Source organism: Phocoena phocoena, chromosome 12 (assembly GCF_963924675.1).
Source record: "Phocoena phocoena chromosome 12, mPhoPho1.1, whole genome shotgun sequence".
Taxonomy (NCBI): Eukaryota; Metazoa; Chordata; class Mammalia; order Artiodactyla; family Phocoenidae; genus Phocoena; species Phocoena phocoena.
In genome coordinates, this window is record NC_089230.1 from 19168019 (window position 1) to 19185343 (window position 17325).

General features: G+C 37.0%; 1 protein-coding gene across 2 annotated transcripts in view; it reads left to right on the forward strand.

Annotated features, from left to right (window-relative positions):
- The window catches only part of SHPRH (SNF2 histone linker PHD RING helicase), a 71973-nt gene that overhangs the window by 32550 nt on the left and 22098 nt on the right, over positions 1 to 17325 (forward strand). For both annotated transcript variants that reach the window (XM_065888591.1, XM_065888592.1), the window contains 5 exons: positions 2083 to 2256; positions 2571 to 2633; positions 10956 to 11181; positions 13395 to 13538; positions 14670 to 14771. In XM_065888591.1, coding sequence (XP_065744663.1) covers positions 2083 to 2256; positions 2571 to 2633; positions 10956 to 11181; positions 13395 to 13538; positions 14670 to 14771 — 709 coding nt within the window. The remainder of the gene's footprint in view (positions 1 to 2082; positions 2257 to 2570; positions 2634 to 10955; positions 11182 to 13394; positions 13539 to 14669; positions 14772 to 17325) is intronic.

Below are 17325 nucleotides of genomic sequence, written 5' to 3' on the forward strand. Positions count from 1 at the left end.
TTATCCAGTTTTAAAGCTATGTCCTAATAATGTGTTCTGCCAGCATTGTGGCATCAGCTGATAAAGGAAAATATTTTAAAATATCTTGAACTTGTTTTTCTTAAATCACACAAAAACTCCTTTTTTTTTTCTTAGAAACTACTTTTAAAAGTTGTAAATCCTCATGTTAGAATATATCCCCTATTAAATGTTTTGAGGTCCCAGGTCTGTAAAAGGACCAACAGGAAACATAAAATGTATAATTCATTATACAAACATGCTTTTAAAAAACATTAGACATAAATAGAAAGTAAGAAAACACATTTTTAAAGTTAATTTTTTTTATATTACATGTATTCAGAGATCATCTTAACACTGCTGCTGTGTTTTTTAATGAGATATATCTCAGACACCAAACTACTTATGTTTGCTTGTTAATGATTCTTGGGGAACACTATGTAGCTTGGTGATTAAGAGCGCAAGTAGGTTCTCAAGACAGACTGCCTGTGTTCATACCTCAGTGCCACCACTTGTCAGCTCTTTGAACTTGGGAAAGTTGTATAAGCTCTCTCTGCCTTAGTTTCTTCATCTATAAAACCACACAGCATTGTAGTGAGGATTAGTAAATTAATATTTGTAAAGTGCTTACTTAAAATAGTACCTACCATTATGGTGTCTAAGAGTTACCTTCTATTACTATGTTTTCTTCTCTTTCATTTAAAGGACCTGCAAGAGAGAACATGGCAAAGACATGTTAAATGCTGATCTGTGATATTTTTCAGCCCTTACTCACATGCTCAGACCTGAGTTAGTGGAGAGAACTTTTCCAAAGCCACTTCTTCCCATTGGTTCAATGTTAATTTTCGAAGAGCAGTTTAAATTAGTAATAAATTACAAATAAAAAACTGTGTTTTCTTTTTGTGAATAGTATTGATACCTAACCTAATTTTAAGTATCTCTAAGTAAATTTTTTTAGAAATTCCTGAGCAGCTATTCTATGCCTATTATATATGTTTTTGAAAAAGGGGTATAATCTAATTCTTACCTTCTTAAAGTTAGCTTAATGAGAAGACAAGAATCGTAAATAATTTGAGAAATGTGAGTATGTATAAAAACTAAACAAAGTACGAAAATGAATAATGTTGTTAATAAACTCCATGAACAGAAAGAAACATAGATTAGTGTTGTGAAATATTGGGAAAGCCTTTTAGGAAGGAAAGTGGGCTCTTTTGAACAATTTGGAGAGAATGGCATATGGCATTTTAGGAAGAAGGATATACTCTTAACTTAAAAAGCAAACAAGTCTTGTTTATATTTTTTGTTTTTTAATTTCTTATTATTCTAGGCTTTCGTTTTCCTTTCAAAAACCCATACACACACATCCATACATTTTTTTTCTTGACCCATTTCATTTATAGTTTATCAGAATGGTTAAGAGCATTGTGTTTGGGTTTAACTCCTAGCCCGTGGCTGCCACATAATAACTTTGTATCTTTACTTAAATTACTTTAATTCATTAATCTTCATCTATTACATGTGCACAGTTGGGTATCTATTGAGGTTATACAGGAAAAGTGCTTGGCAAAGTGCCTGGCATTTAGTACATGCTTCATAAAAATATATGTGTATATGTATAAGTTCCTTGTAATATAATTCTTGGTTACTTTTCTCCTTTCTTCTCAGCTTTCTGTCTCTACTTTTCATCCTACAGGTCACCTCTATGTAGAGCACGGGTGTCAGGAGAACACCTGTAGTCAATCAGTATTACAAAGAAAGACTGTGGCAATCCTGATCTTTCAAAGACATCAGACACAGGGACATAGATTTTACATATTGTTTTTCAGATTTTACATATTGTTTTTCGTTTCTGAGGGCAGGCACTATAAGATGTTTTTGTTATCTTTTGTAGTAGACAACCCAATGTTATTATTCTTTGTTTACTAGTAGATACCAATTGAATACACTCCTGTAAACTCATTCAGGTGTGACTAGGTAAAATGTTGCAGTTTCTTTAACACTTTGCCAACCACTTCTTGAATTTTTAGGAAATTGACCTACTGTTCTTTTCTTTGCTGTGTGTGTGGTGCTGGTGATGGGAATCAGGTTCCATGACTGCAGAGGTCTTCAGTTCTTACTTACAACACATATGGAAGAGCTAAGTAAGTTCCAGAAGCAAGTAAGAGACGCTGTAAAAAATCTGGAGGGACCTCCATCTCGTCATGTTATTGAGTCTGCAACAATCTGCCACCTCCGGCCAACCAGGCTTCCTCTCAATTGGTAGGTAATAGGAGAAATCATCCAACGAATGGCATCGTTCCACTGAGCTAGATTTCTCCTGAGAGAAGAAACACTGGCTCACATAATAAAACATTTTTCATTTGAATTCAGACAGAAGTAGAGATGTATTATTAATCGAACTTTAAAAAAAAACCTCTCTAGGAACACATACCTGAGGACCACGTATTTTTTTTTCTAAAATGGCATATTTGTTGTAAAGAAAATGTGAAGTATAAAATACTAAGCCTCTTTTAGAAATTACCTGATTGCAGTTATGTTTGTGAATATTTCTCTGATAATTTCTTCTTTTCCAGCTGTGTCTTTTGTAAGGCTGATGAATTGTTCACAGAGTATGAATCGAAGTTATTTTCTCACACGTAAGTTCTCTGATTGATTATTTCCCATCAGGAAAATGAAACATTTTACAAGACTTGGTATTTTAATTTATACAACTACATTTTCCTCACAATAACATTTCTTATATTTTTTTCTCTTATCCAGTCAGTTTACTAAACTTTAGCATTTGCCCATTTAACATGCTCAGTTTCACCTGTGCTGACGTTTACCCCCAAATGCTCCTGTCGTGTGGTAATATGTGCTTAAGGGACAGTTTATGGGAGTACACAGACTGTGCAGTCCAACAGATATGACCTCAGGTCCCTGCTCACTACTATGCACAAATTACTTCTCTAAGCCTCAGGATCCTCATTTGTGAAATGAAGATAATAACACCTCACTGAGTTTTTTTTATGTATATTAAATAAGAAAAGGTATATAATTACTTAGCATAGTGGGGTTTTTTCAGGGTTTTTTTTGTTTTTTTAATTAACATCTTTATTGGAGTATAATTGCTTTACAATGTTGTGTTAGTTTCTGCTGTATAACAAACTGAATCAGCTATATGTATACATATATCCCCATATTTCCTCCCTCTTGTGTATCCCTCCCACCCTCCCTATCCCAACCCACTAGGTGGTCAAAAAGCACCAAGCTGATCTCCCTGTGCTATGCAGCTGCTTCCCACTAGCTATCTGTTGTACATTTGGTAGTGCATATATCTCCATGCCACTCTCTCACTTCATACCAGCTTACCGTTCCCCCGCCCCATCTCCTCAAGTCCATTCTCTACATCTGCGTCTTTATTCCTGTCCTGTCCCTAGGTTCTTCAGAACCTTTTTTTTTTTTTTTAGATTCCATAAATATGTGTTAGCATACAGTATTTATTTTTCTCTTTCTGACTTACTTCACTCTGTATAACAGACTCTAGGTCCATCCACCTCACTACAAATAACTCAATTTCACTTCTTTTTATGGCTGAGTAATATTCCATTGTATACATGTGCCACATCTTCTTTATCCATTCATCTGTCGATGGACACTTAGTTTGCTTCCATGTCCTGGCTCTTTTAAATAAAGCTGCAGTGAACATTGTGGTACTTGACTCTTTTTGAATTATGGTTTTCTCAGGGTATATGCCCAGTAGTGGGAATGCTGGGCCTTATGTTAGTTCTATTTTTAGTTTTTTAAGGAACCTCCATACTGTTCTCCGTAGTGGCTGTATCAATTTACATTCCCACCAACAGTGCAAGAGGGTTCCCTTTTCTCCACATCCTCTCCAGCATTTATTGTTTGTAGATTTTTTGATGATGGCCATGCTGACTGGTGTGAGGTGATACCTCATTGTAGTTTTGATTTGCATTTCTCTAATGATTAGTGATGTTGAGTATCCTTTCATGTGTTTGCTGGCAATCTGTATATGTTCTTTGGAGAAATGTCTATTTAGGTCTTCTGCCCATTTTTGGATTGGGTTCATTGTTTTTTCATATTGAGCTGCATGAGCTGCTTGTAAATTTTGTAGATTAATCCTTTGTCAGTTGCTTCATTTACAAATATTTTCTCCCATTCTGAGGGTTGTCTTTTCATCTTGTTTATGGTTTCCTTTGCTGTGCAAAAGCTTTTAAATAGGTGCCATTTGTTTATTTTTGTTTTTTCCATTTCTCTAAGAGGTGGGTCAAAAAGGATCTTGCTGTGATTTATGTCATAGAGTGTTGTGCCTATGTTTTCCTCTAAGAGTTTTATAGTGTCTGGCCTTACATTCAGTTCTTTAATCCATTTTGAGTTTATTTTTGTGTATGGTGTTAGGGAGTGTTCTAATTTCATTTTACATGTAGCTGTCCAGTTTTCCCAACACCACTTATTGAAGAGGCTGTCTTTTCTCCATTGTATATCCTTGCCCCCTTTATCAAAAATAAGGTAACCATATGTGCATGGGTTTATCTCTGGGCTTTCTATCATTTTCCATTGATCTATATTTCTTTTTCTGTGCCAGTACCATACTGTCTTGATTACTGCAGCTTTGTAGTATAGTCTAAAGTCAGGTAGCCTGATTCCTCCAACTCTGTTTTTCTTTCTCAAGATTGCTTTGGCCTTTTGGGGTCTTTTCTGTTTCCATACAAATTTGTGAAATTTTTTGTTCTAGTTCTCTGAAAAATGCCAGTGGTAGTTTGATAGGGATTGCATTGAATCTGTAGATTGCTTTGCGTAGTAGAGTCATTTTCACAATGTTGATTCTTCCCATCCAAGAACATGGTATATCTCTCCATCTATTTGTATCATCTATAATTTCTTTCAGCAGTGTCCTGTAGTTTTCTGCATACAGGTCTTTTGTCTCCTAAGGTAGGTTTATGCCTAGGTATTTTATCCTTTTTGTTGCAATGGTAAATGGGAGTGTTTCCTTAATTTCTCTTTCAGATTTTTCATCATTAGTGTATAGGAATGCAAGAGATTTCTGTGCATTAATTTTGTACCCTGTTACTTTACCAAATTCATTTATTAGCTCTAGTAGTTCTCTGGTAGCATCTTTAGGATTATCTATGTATAATATCATGTCATCTGCAAACAGTGACAGCTTTACTTCTTCTTTTCCAATTTAGATTCCTTTTATTTCTTTTTCTTCTCTGATTGCTGTGGCTAAAACTTCCAAAACAATGTTGAATAATAGTGGTGAGAGTGGGCACCTTGTCTTGTTCCTGATCTTAGTGGAAATAGTTTCAGTTTTTCACCATTGAGCACGATGTTTGCTGTGGGTTTGTCATATATGGCCTTTATTATGTTGAGGTAAGTTCCCTCTCTGCCTGCTTTCTGGAGGGTTTTTATCGTAAATGTTCATTGCATTTTGTCAAAAGCTTTTTCTGCATCTATTGAGATCATCATATGGTTTTTTTTCTTCAGTTTGTTAATATGGTGTATCACATTGATTCATTTGCATATATTGAAGAATCCTTGCATTCCTGGGATAAACCCCACTTGATCATGGTGTATGATCCTTTTAATGTGCTATTGGATTCTGTTTGTTAGTATTTGATTGAGAATTTTTGCATCAATGTTCATCAGTGATATTGGCCCGTAGTTTTCTTTCCTTGTGACATCTCTGTCTGGTTTTGGTATCAGGGTGATGGTGGCCTCGTAGAATGAGTTTGGGAGTGTTCCTCCCTCTGCTATATTTTGGAAGACTCAAGAAGGATAGGTGGTAGCTCCTCTCTAGATGTTTGATAGAATTCACCTGTGAAGCCATCTGGTCCTGGGCTTTTGTTTGTTGGAAGATTTTTAATCACAGTTTCAATTTCAGTGCTTGTGATTGGTCTGTTTATGTTTTCTAATTCTTCCTGGTTCAGTCTCGGAAGGTTGTGCTTTTCTAAGAATTCGCCCATTTCTTCCAGGTTGTCCATTTTATTGGCATATAGTTGCTTGTAGTAATCTCTCATGATCCTTTTTATTTCTGCAGTGTCAGTTATTACTTCTCCTTTTTCATTTCTAATTCTATTGATTTGAGTCTTCTCCCTTTTTTTCTTGATGAGTCTGGCTAAAGGTTTATCAATTTTGTATATCTTCTCAAAGAACCAGCTTTTCGTTTTATTGATCTTTGCTATTGTTTCCTTCATTTCTTTTCCATTTATTTCTTATCTGATCTTTATGATTTCTTTCCTTCTACTAACTTTGGGGTTTTTTTGTTCTTTCTCTAATTGCTATAGGTGTATGGTTAGGTTATTTATTTGAGATGTTTCTTGTTTCTTGAGGTAGGATTGTATCGCTCTAAGCTTGCCTCTAGGAACTACTTTTGCTGCATCCCATAGGTTTTGGGTCATCGTGTTTTTATTGTCATTTCTTTCTAGGTATTTTTTTATTTTCTCTTTGATTTCTTCAGTGATCTCTTGCTTATTTAGTAGTGTATTGTTTAGCCTCCACGTGTTTTTATTTTTTACAGATTTTGTCTTCTAATTGATATCTAGCCTCATAGAGTTGTGGTTGGAAAAGATACTTGATACGATTTTAGTTTTCTTAAGTTTACCAAGGCTTGATTTGTGACCCAAGATATGGTCTATCCTGGAGAATGTTCCATGAGCACTTGAGAAGACAGTGTATTCTGTTGTTTTGGATGGAATGTCCTGTAAATATCAATTAAGTCCATCTTGTTTAATGCATCATTTAAAGTTTGTGTTTCCTTATTTATTTTCATTTTGGATGATCTGTCCATTGGTGAAAGTGGGATATTAAAGTCTCCTACTATGATTATGTTACTGTCAACTTCCCCTTTTATGGCTGTTAGCGTTTACCTTATATATTGAGGTGCTCCTATGTTGGGTGCATAAACATTTACAATTGTTATATCTTCCTCTTGGATTGATCTCTTGATCGTTATGTAGTGTCCTTCTTTGTCTCTTGTAATAGTCTTTATTTTTAAGTCTGTTTTATCTGCTATGAGAATTGCTGCTCCAGCTTTCTTTTGATTTCCAATTGCATGGAATATCTTTTTCCATCGCCTCACTTTCAGTCTGTATGTGTCCCTAGGTCTGAAGCGGCTTTCTAGTAGACAGCATATATACGGGTCTTGTTTTTATATCCATTCAGCCAGTCTGTGTCTTTTGATTGGAGCATTTAATCCATTTACATTTAAGGTAGTTATTGATATGTATGTTCCTATTATCATTTTCTTAATAGTTTTGGGTTTATTATTGTAGGTCTTTTTCTTGTCTCATGTTTCCTGACTAGAGAAGTTCATTTAGCATTTCTTGTAAAACTAGTTTGGTGATGCTGAATTCTCTTAGCTTTTGCTTGTCTGTAAAGGTTTTAATTTCTCTGTCGAATCTGAATGAGGTCCTTTCTGGGTAGAGTAATCTTGGTTGTAGGTTTTTTCCTTTCATCACTTTAAATATGTCCTGCCACTCCCTTCTCTCTTACAGAATTTCTGCTGAAAGATCAGCTTTTAACTTTATGGGGATTCCCTTGTATGTTATTTGTTGTTTTTCCCTTGCTGCTTTTAATATTTTTTTTTGTTGTTTTTAATTTTTGATAGTTTGATTACTATGTGTCTTGACGTGTTTCTCCTTGGATTTATCCTGTATGGGACTCTCTACGCTTCCTGGACTTGATTATTTCCTTTCCCATATTAGGGAAGTTTTCAACTATAATCTCTTCAGATATTTTCTCAGTCCCTTTCTTTTCTCTTCTTCTTCTGGGACCCATATTATTCGAATGTTGGTGCATTTAATGTTGTCCCAGAGGTCTCTAAGACTGTCCTCAATTTTTTTCATTCTTTTTCCTTTATTCTGCTGTGCAGTAGTTATTTCCACTATTTTATCTTCCAGGTCACTTATCCGTTCTTCTACCTCCGTTATTCTGCTATTGATTCCTTCTATAGAATCTTTAATTTCATTTATTGTGTTGTTCATCATTGTTTGCTCTTTAGTTCTTTTAGGTCCTTGTTAAATGTTTCTTGTATTTTCTCATTCTATTTCCAAGATTTTGGATCATCTTTATTATCATTACTCTGAATTCTTTTTCAGGTAGCCTGCCTATTTCCTCTTCATTTATTTGGTCTGGTGCGTTTTTACCTTGCTCCTTCATCTTCTGTGTGTTTCTCTCTCTTCTCATTTTGCTTCACTTACTGTGTTTGTGGTCTCCTTTTTGCAGGCTGCAGGTTTGTCGTTCCTGTTGTTTTTGGTGTCTGCCCCCAGTGGCTAAGGTTGATTCAGTGGGTTGTGTAGGCTACCTGGTGGAGGGGACTAGTGCCTGTGTTCTGGTGGATGAGGATCTTCTCTTTCTGGTGGCCAGGACCACGTCCGGTGATGTGTTTCAGGGTGTCTGTGGACTTATTATGATTTTAGGCAGCCTCTCTGCTAATGGGTGGGGTTGTGTTCCTGTCTTGCTAGTTGTTTGGCCTGGGGTGTCCAGCAGTGTAGCTTGCTGGTCGTTGAGTGGAGCTGGGTCTTAGCGTTGAAATGGAGATCTCTGGGAGTGCTTTTGCCATTTGATATTACGTGGAGCTGTGAAGTTTCTGGTGGGCCAATGTCCTGAATTCGGCTCTCCCACCTCACAGGCACAGGCCTGACACCCGGCCGGAGCACAAAGACCCTGTTAGCCACACGGCTAAGAAGGAAAGGGAGAAAAAAAGAAAGAAAGAAATAAAGGAAGGGAGAGATGGAGGGAGGTAGGACGGAAGGAAGGAGGAAGAAAGAAAGAAAGAAAAAGATAAAATAAAATTTTAAAGTTATTACAATAAAAATTTTTTTAATTATTAAAAATAAAAAAAATTTTAAAGTCATAAAAAAAAGGAAAAAGAAAGAAAGAAGAGAGCAACCAAACCAAAAACCAAGTCCACTAATTATAACAAGCACTAAAAACTATACTAAGGACAGACAGGACCCTAGGACAAATGATAAAAGCAAAGCTCTACAGACAGAATCACACAAAGAAGCATACGCATACACACTCACAAAAAGAGAAAAAGCAAAAATATATATATATATATCTGTATTTTTAAAAAAAAGGAAAAGAGCAACCAAATCAATAAATAAATCTACCAATGTTAATAAACTCTAAGTACTAAACTCAGATAAACAAAACCAGAAACAAATTAGATACAGAAAGCAAACCCCAAGTCTACAGTTGCTCCCAAAGTCCACCACCTCTATTTTGGGATGATTCGCTGTCTATTCAGGTATTCCACAGATGCAGGGTACATCAAGTTGATTGTGGAGATTTAATCCGCTGCTCCTGAGGCTGCTGGGAGAGATTTCCCTTTCTCTTCTTTGTTCTCACAGCTCCTGGGGTTCAGCTCTGGATTTGGCCCCGCCTCTGCGTGTAGGTTGCCGGAGGGTGTCTGTTCTTCGCTCAGACAGGGTGGGGTTAAAGGAGCAGCTGATTTGGGGGCTCTGGCTCACTCAGGCCGGGGAGAGGGAGGGGTACGGATGTGGGGCAAGCCTGCGCTGGCAGAGGCCAGCGTGATGTTGCAACAGCCTGAGGTGCGCCATGTTTTCTCCTGGTGTAGTTGTCCCTGGATCATGGGACTGTGGCAATGGCGGGCTGCACAGGGTCCCGGGAGGGGAGGTGTGGAGAATGACCTGTGCTTGCACACAGGCTTCTTGGTGGCTGCAGCAGCAGCCTTAGCATCTCATGCCCATCTCTGGTGTCCGCGCCATAGCCGTGGCTCGCGCCCGTTTCTGGAGCTCGTTTAGGCAGTGCTCTGAATCCTCTCTCCTCACGCACCCTGGAACAACGGTCTCTTGCCTCTTAGGCAGGTCCAGACTTTTTCCCGGACTCCCTCCCAGCTAGCTGTGGCACATTAGCCCCCTTCAGGCTGTGTTCACGCCGCCAACCCCAGTCCTCTCCCTGCGCTCCGGCCGAAGTCCATGCCTCAGCTCCCAGCCCCACCCACCCCGGTGGGTTAGCAGACAAGCCTCTCGGGCTGGTGAGTGCTGGTCGGCACCGATCCTCTGTGCGGGAATCTCTCTGCTTTACCCTCTGCACCCCTGTTGCTGCGCTGTCCTCCGTGGCTCCACAGCTCCCCCCCACCCCGCCACCCCTCCGCCTCTGCCGGTGAAGGCACTTCCTAGTGTGTGGAAACTTTTCCTCCTTCACAGCTCCCTCCCAGCGGTGCAGGTCCCGTCCCTATTCTTTTGTCTTTTTTCCTTCGCCCTACCCAGGTACGTGGGAAGTTTCTTGACTTTTGGGCAGTCTGAGGTCTTCTGCCAGCATTCAGTAGGTGTTCTGTAGGAGTTGTTCCACATGTAGGTGTATTTCTGATGTATTTGTGGGGAGGAGGGTGATCTCCACGTCTTACTTCTTCGCCATCTTGAAGGTCTCTTCTCTAGCATAGTGTTTGATACATGGTAATGTTCTATAAAAATGTTAGCTCTTTTTAGTAATACACTTTCTCCAACACAGATTTGAAGTCTTCATCCTTGTGTTAGGGATTAAGCTGCTTAGTGAGTACATTTAGTAAAATTATTCCTATTTTACAAACATGGAAATTGAGAAGAGAGTAAGTCTGATTGTACTTTTAGGTCATCTTGTGATTTTTCTGTTTTATTTTTGCATGGTTGATAGTGGTGGTAATTTGTGTTTTGTATTATTTTAATTCTCAGAGCAAGATTTTAGCCTGGAATTTATAGCCATTTTTTATTAGGCCAGTTTGCTCTCAAGAAGGCACTTGTCAAATGTATGATACCTCAAGCATTTTCAGAGTTGGTATGGTTTTTCCAAAAACTTGCAAGCATGATCTTGTAGACATGACATTGAAAGATGTTGATGAAATTTTTGTTTTTGACCTTGCTTTCCTATTAGCTCTGGCAATATCATTTTTATAGTACTTGTTACCCACTGACAGTAATTACTGTGGTTTTGTTCTCAAATGTCTTCAGAGTCAAAGGCCAGACTGCAATATTTGAGGAGATGATAGAAGATGAAGAAGGACTGGTGGATGATCGAATACCTACCACCAACCGGGGTCTGTGGGCAATAAGTGAGACAGAGCGATCCATGAAAGCTCTGCTATCGTTTGCAAAATCACATCGATTTGATGTTGAATTCATTGATGAGGGAAGTACTTCAATGGATCTCTTTGAAGCTTGGAAGAAAGAATATAAGGTAACAGTAATTTAAAACTTCCTTCCCATATTAAGAATTCTCCTCCTTGGGCTTCCCTGGTGGCAGAGTGGTTGAGAGTACGCCTGCCGATGCAGGGTACACGAGTTTGTGCCCCGGTCCGGGAAGATCCCATGTGCCGCGGAGCGGCTGGGCCAGTGAGCCATGGCCACTGAGCCTGCGCATCTGGAGCCTGTTCTCCACACGGTAGAGGCCACAACATTGAGAGGCCCGCGTACCAAAAAAATAAATTAAAAAACTCCCCTCCTTTACATTAATTTTAGTTGCTCCTTTCCTTTTTCTCTCTTCAGCTTTTAAAAATCTGCTTTAGAGAGTTGAGGTGTCATAATTTATCTTTCCCTAAAATGTAATGATTGTAATGATGAATAATAAATATAATAATACTGAACAAATGAGAAGTTTCTGTTTATTAAATTACTAAAAATCATTACTAAAATGAAATTTATATGAAACCTTTTGTTTTTCCTTGAAAGTGTGTTATTCTAGTCTTAGCTTGGTCTTACACTGCTGTTCTCTGAAATCAGAGTGTGGCTTTGATTCCGTTTTTGTTTTTTTCTTTTGCTCTGTGAATAACAACCAAACATCAACAAACTTAAAGATTGGAGAACATAGTAAACATTTCTCAACATACAAGACTAGAAACCATTGCAATTAATAATGCACAAAGGGACTCTTCATATTTATACTTTAATAATTTCATTATATTATAACTCCATGTTTGAGATTCCAGAATTCATTAATTTTGAATTATTCTTTATATGTGGATTTTTTTTTTTTTTTTTTTGCGGTACGTGGGCCTCTCACTACTGTGGCCTCTCTGGTTGCGGAGCACAGGCTCCGGACACGCAGGCTCAGCGGCCATGGCTCACGGGCCCAGCCACCCCGCGGCATGTGGGATCTTCCCGGACCGGGGCATGAACCCGTGTCCCCTGCATCGGCAGGCGGACTCTCAACCACTGCGCCACCAGGGAAGCCCTATATGTGGATTTTTTTAATCCCTTGTCCTACTTTGCAAGTGAGATGGGTGAGGAAATAAAAGAAGTGGGTTTTTTATTTATAATGTTATATTCCATTTGATATCTTTTATTTTTTTAATCTAAAGTTTTGCCTTCTAAAGCAGGATAAAAATTTCTCTCAAGAAAGAGAAACTGTGCTGTCTATAATATCAATTCATACATTTGATAGACTGAAGAATGATACTTCTATAGCATCAAAATCATTGGTTCATAATAGTTTTTTTCTTTTCACATTACTATTCTAAAAGCCAAAGCCCATTAACACAGTTAATTACAGCGAGTCATGGAAGCAACAATACTATATACAGTGTTCATTTGCCCCTGCGTTCCTCCTTTGAGCTCAGTTTAGCCACATGGTCTGTGTCAGAGGAGTGCTTATCATGCAGTTCACCCAGATCTTTGTTCATTTGTTCTCCATAACATTGCAGACTAAACCCTTTAACAACAGTGTAAATGAATGAGCTCCTGCTACGCACATCAATCAGGATCTAACTCAAAGCATAATGTTAGTTAGTGAAGAAAGCAGATCAAAAAGTTTTATACTGATTGATAGCATTTTTATAAATTTCAGAAACATATAAAACCGGATTATTAAGGATGTATGGATTAGTATAACTCCAGCAAAAAGTACAGAATAGTAAGTCCAATTCAGAATAGTGGTTACCCCATTGTTGGGGGTTGAAGGAAGAATGTGTGAGGCAAGAGAGTGATGCAGTTGAGAAGGAACACAGGCTTCCTAAGGAACTGGCATTATTCTCTTTCCTAATTCGGATGATGTGGACTCAGTTGTATACTTTAATATTCTCATTATCATATATACATATTATTTTGAGAATGTGAAATATTTTATAATAAAAAGTATTTCTTTAAAAAATAAAGCAGAGATTCCACCAGTCTAGTATTGATCTGTAAAGATCTTTGGTCCTACCAAGAAATCTCGGGGTATGCTGTTCCTGAGATTCTGAAGAGGCAATACACTATAGTGTCCTGTGGAGATTATTCAGACCCACTTCCTCATCCTAAAAATGGCCCAAGAATTGCTTGTACCTTAGACCCGTAATGAAAACACTGTGTATGATTTAAGACCTCACTGAAGACTCTTGACCAAGGGACATCTTGATGGTTTTAACCAGTTTTAATTATGTGCTTTACCACTGTCTGTCTTTTCTGTTCCTTCAGTTGCTTCATGAATATTGGATGGCTCTGAGGAATCGTGTGTCTGCTGTTGATGAGCTTGCAATGGCTACAGAACGACTAAGAGTACGTGATCCTAGGGAGCCAAAGCCCAGTCCACCAGTTCCTCATATCATTGAACCACATGAGGTAATTTGCAAATGAATCACAGAAAAGAACACAGAAAATAGATGTCACAAAAATCCAAGATCCATAGAAGGGATAGAGTCAGGGCAGTGATGTCTTCAATAAGTAAGTGTTTCATATCTGCTCTTCGTTTGAGCCATATGAAGTTGTTTGTTTTTGTAGTAGGTCAGAGATGAGCAATTTCATGTCTAATACATGCTTAGCATTCACTGTTTGGGTGCATTTGCACGTTTGTTTGTTTCTCTCCATGTTGCATATTCATCTATTCTTGAGCACCTTTTGCGTGCCAAAACCTAAAGATATTCTTGGTCAGTTTTTAGACGTATGTCCTATTACTTCAGCTTTTTCAGAACTAAAACAATCTTCCATAAGAACAACCAAGAACTGATTTTGCACTATTTTCCTTTGCTAACGATGAACAGATATTGACAACTTATCGTCTGTTAAATTCCTCTTTGTATCTCAGAATTAAAAAAATAACTCCACCAACCTTTTTTCTTCATATTAAAAATATTATTTTCTTTAGAATTTGTTTTTATTCCTTTAATCTTTTAAATCTTTTTTTCCTATAAAGCTTGAAGACTGTAACTTAGAAAAACTTAGAAATATTCATTATATACTATTTCACTTCATTTTTAAAATAGAATTCTCAATAAGTTTTAAGTGAAAACAAATTCCTCTTTTTTTTTTTTCTGTTACCATATTCTACTGGCGGGGGGTGGGGGACACAGAAAGGAGGAGCAGAGAAATTCTTCCCTGGATTTCTTAAAGTCACTTCATTTGTATGGCCAAAGTAGCATACCATTTTATTTTTCTTTATCCCATAAATGTATTACTGAAAAATCATACACAAATAGCCTTTGGTTGATTTTTAACCTACTTCAGGTATATAGGGAAGCTTTTTATTTAAAAGAATTCTGCCTTGAATTTTGTCTTCTATACAGTAAAATATATATATTTTTTGAAATATGTTAATATTATCTAGTATCTCTTTTGCAAATTTGAGTTTTCACATGTAAATATGTTTTCATAAAATAGGACACTTTTTAAGAAAGAATTAAAATAGAAGAATTGTGCATGTTTAATATGATGTTACCATCTTAGAATAAAGAAGTTGTTTTGTTTTGTTTTTAGGTGGAACAAAATCGTATAAAACTACTAAATGATAAAGCTGTTGCTACATCACAGCTTCAGAAAAAACTTGGGCAGCTTCTTTACCTAACTAACTTGGAGAAGGTATTGTTTTTAAAAGATGCTACTTTTTCCCATACTGTATTATCAATAAACCACTTTATTGACTCCTTTCATTTAATCTGTTAGTCCCCTAATTAATGGTATAGGTGTTTTTTTAATCATTCTTTTATTTGTTTGTGTTAGTTATGTGAGTCAGAACACTAGCTATGTCTGCAATAGCTACACAGATCACAAAAGAAGATGATATCTATAGAAAATATGTTATACAGATAATGTAAAGGGTATGCAGTATATAGTATAGCACAATGTAAACAGACTGTAGTTGGAAGCCTTGAATAGTGAAAGTATTACAACATACCACTCAGCAAAGATCCAATAACATGCAATAGCATGCATCCAATAACACATATACAGATTTTTTAAATTTGTTTTTTGAAACTGTGTAGTGTGTTTGGAAAGCTGCTAAATAAGAGGACGTGGTAACGAATTATTTAATGTAATTCTCAACATATTTTCGTAGTAGTAAGCAAAGTACTGTATTAGACATTGATGAATATAATTCCATTTTCTGGCAAGAATAAATGGGAGTGGCAGAGTAACTTATCAGAACAACATATAATAGTAGATTTTTGGATAGGGCAAATGAAGGAAAGCAGTAGACTACAATTGGTCCTGAAAACTAGTACGAAATACATTTAAGTGAATCATTAAATCTCAGCAATGACAAAATGAAAAAGTTGGACGTTCTTTATAGGTAAAATAGCATAGTAGTTAAGAAGGTAGACTTTTGGACCTAGATAGTGCAAATTTGAATCATGATGCCACTATTTTCTAGATATAGGACTTTATTCAAGTTATTTACTTCTCTTTGTCCAATCTGTAAAATGAAAAAAGTAACACTATCTTGTAGGGCTCTCTTGAGGATCAAATGAATTAATATATGTAAGTGCTAAAGTGTTTACTGGTTTATTAAGCACTTTCTAGGTATTCACTATTAATATTATTATATTATTACTATTATTATAATGATGACTACTATTTTGGCAGGGGAAAAAAGAGAAGAACTTTAAGTCAATCTCTCAAAATGCTAGCTATAGAAAAATAACATTCGGAAAAAAATTCTTGATATTTCTGGACATGAGTTTTTAAAATACAAGATTTCTGTACTTTAAATGTGAGAGTCAAAATTAAGAGATAGTTGATGATTCTTTTAGTTATGGAACATAAGTTGATCTCCTCTGTATGTTGAATTATTTTTTTAAAAATTAAAATTCCAGGGCTTCCCTGGTGGCGCAGTGGTTGGGAGTCCGCCTGCCGATGCAGGGGACACGGGTTTGTGCCCCGGTCTGGGAGGATCCCACATGCCGCGGAGCGGCTGGGCCCGTGAGCCAGGGTTGCTGAGCCTGTGCTCCGCAACGGGAGAGGCCACAACAGTGAGAGGCCCACGTACCACAAAAAAAAAAAAAAAAATTAAAATTCCAAGGATATAATCGATGTAGGAAAACCCATTTGGCAAAAAATATAAGAAAATAATATTTACTCTATAAATGAAGGAAAATAAGCAATCTGCAAACTACTAAGCATAGGACAAATCCAGCCCATCACCTGTTTTTGTAACTAAAGTTTTATTGGAATACAGCTATACTCATTCGTTAAGTATTGTCTACAGCTGCTTTTGTGCTATAAGAGCGGAGTTGAGGAGTTGCAGTAGAGATCGTATGGCCCACAAAGCCTAAAATATTTACAATCATGCCCTTTATGGAAAACATGCTAATTCTTACATTAAGTAAATTAGAAAAGAAGAGGTATTGTAAATTCTGGTAGATTGTTTACAAAATGCTATAGTAATACCTTCTCTTGCGTGCTTGCTCTTGGTTAATGCCTTCCTACACTGACTCTAGGCTTAGGCAGATGACTTGTTTTTGGCCTTGTGTCACAGAGATTTGAAAAGTCCACGCACTTTGGAATTCTCCCAATTGTGTCATGTTTTGGAACTCTGAGACTATGTGAAGAAGCCCAGGTTACCTTTCTTGAGGAGCAAAAACCTCAGCTTAGCCCTCTCCCCAGACCAGCTAGCCTACCAACTGCTAGATATGAGTGTGGGCCGTCCTGGACCATCCAGCCCAAGCCAAATCAGTGCATCCCAAAGTAACCCAGGTGACCTGTAGCATCAGGAGAAATTCATGTTTTTTTAGCCACTAAGGTTTTAGGTGGTTTGCTATGTTACCTGAAACAAATCAATAATTAACAGAGGAAAAGAATAATTCAGTCCAACTTTTTTTAAATGCTGCGTACTTACATTGTAGTTAATGGAATTGTTTTAACCATTAGAACTTCTGAATCCATGCACAATTTAGCTTTTTTTTTCTGCTTATAAGAGTCAAAGGATAATCAAGAACAATTTAGTAATCTATGAGTCTAATTTACTTTCCTTTGTTTTCCTCAGTTTTAAAACCTGTTCATTTGATGACTTTTTTGGAAATCTTTCAGTTTTTAAAGAGACTTTGAAAAGCTATTATACTTCAACATAATTTCCAGGCATAATTAGGTCTCAAATCAGTAATATTTCTGGTTTCTAATTATTTGCTTTGCCTTG